An 8951-nucleotide genomic window follows, 5' to 3' on the forward strand; every position below is an offset into this window, starting at 1 on the left:
TCTTATACGTGATTTCAGAAAATATACCACATTACACAACATAGATCAAAACCCAGATAATGGCAGTGGGCTTTTATTCAAATATCGTTCTCTCCGGTTTACTGCCCTCTCCTCTTCTCCTGCAGGCATTGACTCCCTAATGGGATACAGATCCACAGGCATCACTCATTTTCTGGTACTTTATCCAAGTGGCCATTAATCATCTGTAACTTCAGCAGGCATTGTGCACAAGCCCAGTCCTGTCCTCACCTGATATCCAGACATGTATATTTCCAGCATAGGTCACTGGATAATAATCTGGATCAGAAACTTGGGGCTGAATTTTATGTTCTGCCACACCCTCCCCAGCATAAAAGCCGGAGGCAAGCCCACCACCCCTTGCACAACTTTCCCAGCCACCATTTAACAGCTGTTGGGCTATTAATTGGCTTGAAGTGGGCCTTACACATCACCCCACCCCCCCCACCCCCTATCAGGATGAAGTCCCACCTCCGAGCGCTGCCAACCAATCAAATTCACACCTTGAGGAGGCCTGTAATGGTCAAAGGGAGCCTGAAAAGGATGTATGCCATTGCCCAGCCGCCTGTCCACCAGGTTTCACCTGGCAAGTGGGACACTTGGTGCCGGCCTCCCCCACCATGGGCAAACTCCCAGCAGAAACGAGAGAAGTAGTGGGCCACCTAAGCCTCAATTGACCCACAGGCAAGGCAGCTGCTGATTGCCTCCCCTGCTGTTGGTAAAATCGAAGCAGGGGCAGGTAGACATCGGCATGGTGCTGCTGCTATGCTGCCTGATTTTACTGGGCTTGTAACCCCAAGATCAAGAGTTCAAATCTCACAATGGCAAACTATGAAACAATTTAACTCATTCAGCAACGATTTGACTGAAGAAGCATCATGTCTGGCAGAGGGAAAGGAGGCAAAGGACTGGGGAAAGGCGGAGCGAAGCGGCACTGCAAAGTGCTTCGCGATAACATCCAGGGCATCACCAAACCGGCCATCCGCCGCCTGGCTCGCCGTGGCGGTGTCAAGCGCATTTCAGGCCTGATCTACGAGGAGACCCGCGGGGTGCTGAAGGTCTTCCTGGAGAATGTGATCAGGGATGCTGTCACCTACACCGAGCACGCCAAGCGGAAGACGGTCACCGCCATGGATGTGGTGTACGCTCTGAAACGGCAGGGCCGCACTCTCTACGGATTCGGCGGCTGAACAAATCGACCTGACTCTATAACACAACCCCACTGTCTGCTATCCGGGCCTCTGGCGCCATAAAATTATGGCCTTGATCACTTTTACCTCCCTCCCTACTCCCTGTGAAATAGAGAGCTTTCCTAGTTTGGCTTAGAACCCAATGGATAAATCAGTGGAGATATCAGAGGAGTTTCATTTAGTTCTAATATGAGGAAAGACTACTGATGGATACAGTGAGATTACTTTGAGAAAACAGCGCTAAAATGTATCAGAGATTAGGGGTTAAAAATGTGTTTGTGCCTGTTATCAGGCAGGGGGAATCACAATTCACGGTGTGCCCTCACCCCTTTCCTGCAAACTTTACCTACCTCTCCATTGAATGATTTGAGCATGCTGTGACCTATCCAGCTGGTTGGGTACACATTCAACATGGGGTAGAGCAGCATGTGGGACTAGTACGTGTTTCAGCGAGTCTCCAGCTCTCAAAGCACACCTGTCCCTCTTAAAGAGAAGCTGCATTGAATGATGCTAACCATCAGTGCTGCAACTGAAGAGAAGGGAAATGGAGCACCAAGGCAGAGAGAGGCACTGGAGGCATTAGTAATGGAAATGAACAGGAGGAGAGACACCTTGTTCCCTCAGGGGGCCAGGAGGCCTCAAGGACTGTCCTCTGAAGGTGGCGGAAGCAGGTGGTCAGAAAGGTGAACTCCTAGAGTCTGGCCCTGAGGACCTGGCTGCAGTGCCAAAAGACATTTAGTGACCTTAGGTAGGTGGTCAAGATTGGTGAATGCATCTTCAAAGGACATCCCATATCCATTGCACTGCCAACCTCTCACACTGCTCATTGCACCACATCACCCCTTCAGCGCTGCCTATTACACAGGACTCACATCTAACATTCAGATGCTCTACATCACCTTCACACACCTTCCAGTGATGCTAGCCTCAATTCCACCTCTCACTGCCTCCAGGTAACTCTAGCTATTCAGCTCTGGCAGGCACATCACCCAAACAGAGTGAAATACAATCACTGAAATTCTGCCCTCTTTCTTGCAGGACAGGGTAATAAAAGGGAGCAAAGACAAGCTTCAGGGGACAGGCACACCTTCAGCCCCTAGCTTGATGAAGAAGGTGGTACTGCGACAGAGCCTATAGCATCCACCATCACCGGGAGCATTCAGAATGCTAACGTTCCCTTTCTCAACTCCCACCTCACCCTCATGCTGTTGTCTGGATAGGTATGCAAACTGCAGATGGTGTAACCATGAACCTCTTTTTCCTCCTCCCTCCTCTTCCTCCTCCTTCTCCTGATTTAGCCACTGAATTCATGGTGGCAATGATTGCACCCTCATGATGCCAATGTTGTGGTGGATGCAGAAAACCACTATGAATTTGGAGGCACACTCCTCCAGCTATTGGATGGCTTTCACCAAGTTGCCCAGGCATTGGAATTATTGCTTCAGCACGCTGTTGGTCTGTTGCCTAATTTTCCTGGTGGCTCCATGACTCTTTTTATATGCCTGTTGACCTCATGTGGTTATTACCCACGTGCACAGGAATAGTTTTTGTCCCGGATCTCTGGTTGTTCTTGGAAATGCAAAGAAAGTGGAATTTCTTTCAGCCTCAGGATCAAGCCATCATTGCTGCTGCTAGGGTAGTGGGCACTGACTGACACGATGTAGTGTATATGGTTGCACACCAACTGCACGTTGATGGAATGGAAGTCCTTGTGGTTCCCATATGTCTCCTCATTGAGGTGGTGAGCTCGCAAAGCCACAGTTGTTGGCTCCCAGAATCCCATTACCTGGGCAAATCTATATGCCCATTTATCTTGCCCTTCTCTCCTTGATGTAATCATATCTCCTGTCACATGAGGCCTCTGTTACCTCCTGGATGCCTTGATGGATAGCATAGTAGGAGATGGTGGATATGACACTCACTCCCACCAGGAATGGCCCAGTCACATAGAAGTTAATATCACTGTAACGTTTACGGCCATTGGCAGCACCATCCTCACCCTGGTCTGAGGCTTGGGGTCATGTTGAATGATGTGGCACAGTTCTATAACCACCTGTTTATTGAACCTGAGTCACCGGTATTGCTCCTGGTTCAAATGGAGGTGTGAGAATTGCACTCAGACAACTTGTGGTGGGTAAGGCCATCTGTGGCAAACTCGCCTCTTCCTCCTCCCTCTTCACAGAGCTTCCCCCCTCTGCAGTCTCTTTGGTATTTGCAGATCCTGAGGTACCATAGCAACAGCTCCCACAGCTTGCAGACAACAGGTAGCAAAATCCTCTGTCATCCCAGAGTGGTTGCATAATGTCACCAATTGGCATTTCAAAACAAGACACAGTACTTCAGCACAGTAGAAGTAAACCAAAAGCACCAAGTTGGGTGCCTATCCCTTTAAATAGTGTTAGTGGTAGGGTTGGTTTCACATGCAGTTGAAGCATGTTCAGCTGAGAGTGAGTAGAGCAGGCATTCAGTGGACTTGCACAATCGAAGTATCAGCAACATACATCTAATCAGCTGGAACGGATTGACATCAATATCCGACATCTTCCCATGCCACCAGCATACATGCCCACAGTAGCATCTACTGAGCATGAGTCACCACACAGGATACGCCAGAAGTGGCCAGCAGCATTACACTCACTATTTTCTGCCCTCAGAACTTCAGTAGGCCCTGCTCCAGTGGTACTACAGAGCCCAATTTCACATCTTTTGAGTAGAATGCTAAAATTGAATTAAAATACTTAACAGTTTGTAACAGGACCTCTGGGAGTTAATCTGTTGCTTTAACCAGAACAGCATATCTAATACTTCTGTGAAGGGACTTAAGGCCAAAGTGCATGTTTATAATCCAATGCTTGCTTCTGCCTCTATGGGTAAAATGATCTCATCTGGACCTCATATTTGGGAAAGGAACTTATAGCATAGTGATCATCCAATATTTATTCAAATCTAATTATAAGTTCTGGCCTCAGCCATGTTTTTGGTAGTGCAAAAAACATATGCCAGACTGGACGGACCTTGTTCAACATAAGTTTAGCTTTTGCTGAAAAATATTGTTGATTACTTCAGATTTTAAGATGCATGGGATGGAAGACATTGTAATAAAGGATGGGCTAGCTTCAAAAAGATGAAGAACTTGGTAGCTAGGAAACATTCAGGAGCTGGTTCTTCCAGAAGACTCTGGTAAGCATGGACCTCCCCAGCACTGGGTCACCTGGCTTGTAACCTATTTAGATGCACTTAGTTATTTGTTAATAAAAGCAAAATACTGTGGATGCTAGGGATCGGAAATAAAAATAGAAAGTACTGGAAAAGCTCAACAGGTCTGGCAGCATCTGTGGAGGAAGAAGCAGAGCTAATGTTTCAAGTCCAATATGACTCTTCTTTGGAACTGGAGAGAGGTAGGAATGTGAGGGGTGTTATGCTGTTGAAAAGGGGGGAGGGGCTTGTGGAGACAAAGAGAAGGTCAGGGGTAGGTTAGAGAGTGGGGGAGATAAAATGACAAAGATGTCATGGTACCCAGGCAAAGTAAGTGCTAATGATAGTAGTAAAGACACAAAGCTTGGTCAGAGTAGGTGTTAATAGCAGAATAAAGGTTAGCACTAGCGTCAGAGTAGATGCTAATTATTTGTTGTTTAGCTTGAATATAATCACACACCAAAGATCTTAGTTGTACCATATTATGTTAAATAAACTTTTAGAATATTGTAATACTTGTTCACAAAAAACAGAAACTGAAGAGGTGAAATATGACTTGAGTGGGAATGCACTCAAGTCAATGTCGAAATGGGTGACATTGTATCTGCAGCTTGTTAAACGTCCTGTCTGCTACTCAGTTCCATTGACTATGGGCCTGTAACTGGTATTTTACAATGTGATCTGGATGTAAATATTTTCAGAGGTACTGACATTCAATTGCTTCTACAATAAAAGCCGATGATGGCCAAAGTTCATATCAATAACACAAGAATTTGCATTCATATAGAGTATTTAATGTCATAAATGTGTCAAAGTACTTGCAAAGCCTCTCTTCCAATTACACTTGTGAAGTAGAGTAGTGGAAATTTCAAACTTTTCAAAAGATATTTTCATGTTTTCATTACATTTCCTTAAAATAACTCCAAATATGTCATCGCTGTTTCTCTAGCATACCTGCCATATTGCACAGATGCAAGTAAACAACATGACGCACAACGCAATTGCCCAGAATTTCCTGGATCACACAGTCAGAAATGTTGGCGGTTTCTGCATCAATCTTTCCAACGGGAACTTTCCCACAGAGATTGTTTGCCTATCTAAAAATCAGCACAAAATAAACCCAGATGCCAGAGTGCCACCAACAGAGCTAATAGCAAGTGCGTTACTGTCTTTTGCCTCATTCGCAGAACATTCTGACTTTTCTGTTCCTTTTACTTTTCCCCTTCGATGACTATACAAAAGAGAGTCATTCTAGCTGCTTGGTCCTTCAGAACACATGTGAAGCAAGGTTCCAAATAATTTTGGGTGTACTGAGACAGAGAACCTTCTGGCTCTATAGGGTAGATGCTGATAAGAAAAGAAAATCAATACAGTTACAAAGAAAATCGTTATCAAATTCCACAAACGCCTCGCACAATACAAATATTCTTTCCAGCACCTATAGTATTTTACCTGCTTGTTTGAGGGATCTTAAAAGCATAATAATTTCTCCTCTCCTCAATGTTCTGAGATGGGTCCTTCTACCTTGTACCCTGGGCATGGGATTTTTCTAAGGCAGACTGTGGACATATCTGCTTAACGCTTGTTTATTAGTACTACTTCTAAACAGGTTACACAGTAGGTTTGTTGCTCCTAAGCATGATTCCAACTTCTCTCTCTCGAGTTTAACACATGACTGACTGATGTCAGTAGTACATCATCATCTGCGTTATACATTAGCATATCCCAACTGTTAAACCTTAATACCACACCTCCCTCAAAATACTATGCTACTTTTTAACAATAACATGAAACTATGTCTTTAACTATTTACATTATATTTCTGTAACTCCCTTTTTACAACCACAGATTCTAGCCAACTCCAACTCCTACTCTTCACCTCCCCAAGTCACAGGCCTGGGGGATTCAATCTCCCACAGTATTCTTGGTCCTTAGAGAAGAATGCTTGGAGACCTGAGGGTTTTCATCTACATCTGGGAGGGCACCATCATCTGTAGGATAGGACAGCACATTGTCAGCATTGCTGGGAAGCTGAGTGCAGGTTTCAGGATGACTGAACTGCAAAGACAACGAAGACTTTTCAACGAAATACTGATCCAAAAGAGAAAACTGAAGAGAATCGACCATTGGACCCTCTGGGACTAGAAGAACTCAGGACACTCTGAGGAACTTGTTGCTCCCTCGAAGGACTCTAGGAAGAAGCTTTAGAAGAGGAATGATCTTTAACTCCAGGGAAGACTGTCACAGCTGTATCATCAACTGCTGCATCAAAGACTGAAAAGGCTTTGAAGATCTGAGATTTCAATGAACTTAGACGATGAAGGAAAAAAATGACCAGCTTACTGTAAAACTGTCAGGAAAAGAATAAGAGATGGTTCCCCGCTGATACTTCAGGAAGACCATTTACTTTCTGTAGGTAGTGGTAAAAGAGCCTCACTTCTCTCTGAACGAGGTTGCTCCATTATGTGCAATGGGAAGAATAGCTGAGAATGTAAAGACAAGACAGCCTCACCTTCTGTAATGAGATAAATTTCCTGTACACAATCAACTCGAGGACAAGATTGCTGTACAGGATTCTGCAGCTTTGGAAGTGCTAAAGATTCTGCTACAGCTTCTGTGCTGACCTCCAGCTCTGGAGGAAAGAATGTCAGAATCTTAACCGGGGGTCTCACTACCTCACTACTTGGTATCAATGACACAAACCAAACTATGGATACAATTTCCACTTTATGTGGAAAACCTTTATTAATGCAGTAAGGAATAGTATATACTTACAACTAGTTACTTAATAAGACTCAAGTGCAGGGGCTCATTCCTGGGTGGTTGATACACTGAACGAACTCCTCCACATGACTTTCCATGACTGACCAAATCACACTTCCTGGCTGCAGCCCCCAGTGTCCTTGAGAGCTGTGGCTTTATATTCCTTTCTGAACCTGGTCTCTCGGCATATAAGGTAATGTCTTAAATCAAGTCGTCTGATTAGACTATCAATCCCCCGCTGGTCATGCAAAGACAACCTGCACATGGTCATTTCCTGCTCTCAGCAGAGGGTGTCTCCAGGTACCTGCCGGCAATGGATGTGATTTCTGTATCTTGGTAAGGCAGGAGGAAAGCCATTCACACATACCCAAGAGACGATTGTCTAGGTCAGTTTCTGTAATCAGGGTGTCTGATGGTTAGCCATCACCCCAGTGACATGTCATGACACATCTGCATCTGTGTATCCTTGCCCAGTCTTTACTTTTTAAAAAGTTTCAAGCCTCAGAATTGATGTCTTTGATGAAAAACCTTCTCCTTTCGTCCAATGTCCTCCGCATTCCATATTCCTACCACCTGGCTCTGAGCTCAGGACGTTGGTCCACCTCACAACAGGTTACATTTTGACACAAATATAAAGATAATGCATAAAAAAGAAACAAAGGAAGAACTTACAGCATCACAGAAATACACAAAATATCAAAATGCCTTATAAGAAGACTTTCAGCTAGGACTGAAGTATGGGTGTTGATTGACTTTCACCCTTGCAAATTACCAGCTCTTTAGCAGCGTGAGCCTCTATGGACTCTAACATGGACTCAGGCAATGCATCCTCTGTGGAAGACTCTTCATGAACAACGGGAGGTAAAGTAAGCAATTCGTTTGTAGGTCAGGTAACTAAGATCTAAATGCTGGTCAACCATTAAAAACACAGTTGATTTCTCTAAAAAGACAACAGTGACTTCATGACGTGCATCCATCAACATGAAAGATGAATCATTCTCTAGGACCTCAGCCTTCAAAAGATCACTCAGTACTGCAGGGATTCTTCCTCATTACCCTCTATGAAGAGCCAATTCAGGTCCAGCAGGTCTTCATGAGGATGCTCACCATCTGCTGCAGTGACTTCTGTATCCATCACCTCCGGCCTTACTTTGTGAAGAACTGAGAGATTCACAAGATCCATGTCTGCCCTGGGCCCAGTGGATGATGTCTCTGTGAAAGAAAGGAACTTACTGCTGATTGTATAAACTTCCTCAGCTTCTGAAGGCTGAATTTCCAATGATTCTAAATGAAAGATTGAAGATTGTTGCATGAAAGTCAGCGAGTCATTCAAATGATGAGCATGATCTGGTTTCTCTAAGATTCCTAGAACTATGCCAACATCACCACTCAACAAGGATGTATGTTGATTGTGAAGAACATAGAAAGAATCAATGATGTGTTGCAAGGGGTAGCAAGAGGAGCAATAATCCTGCCTTTGATTGGAAGGTCATGCCATCTGAGCCTTGTAATTTGATGTCTGATGGATAAAGGATCATTGGTTGAAGCCAGTCGGGATCATCTGCTAATATGTTAACAGCAGCTCTAGTATCAATTTTAAAAGTAGTATCAGAGCCTTGAACTTGGATTGTAACTGTAGTCTGGATTAAGACTATCAACTTTCCCTTGGAACTCTGTCATTTTGTTTTTTTCTTGACTTTCCATTTCTTGGATTGAATGCATTTCAAAGAATGCTTTCTGGTCTTCAACTTCGATTAAAATTGCTGAATTTGCAGAAACACTTGA

The 8951-nt window shown here is 44.3% G+C and overlaps 1 protein-coding gene across 1 annotated transcript; it reads left to right on the forward strand.

The window, feature by feature from the left end:
• The first annotated feature begins 896 nt into the window (after positions 1–896).
• Positions 897–1208, forward strand: LOC121287502 (histone H4-like). The gene has a single exon (XM_041205436.1). It carries the CDS (start codon positions 897–899, stop codon positions 1206–1208), a length of 312 nt encoding a protein of 103 aa, XP_041061370.1.
• The last annotated feature ends 7743 nt before the right edge of the window (positions 1209–8951 follow it).

This window comes from Carcharodon carcharias, chromosome 14 (genome assembly GCF_017639515.1).
Source record: "Carcharodon carcharias isolate sCarCar2 chromosome 14, sCarCar2.pri, whole genome shotgun sequence".
Lineage (NCBI taxonomy): Eukaryota > Metazoa > Chordata > Chondrichthyes > Lamniformes > Lamnidae > Carcharodon > Carcharodon carcharias.

Excerpts from the sequence above, each read along its gene's own strand:
- LOC121287502 (XM_041205436.1), top strand. The coding sequence starts at position 897 with ATGTCTGGCAGAGGGAAAGGAGGCAAAGGACTGGGGAAAGGCGGAGCG.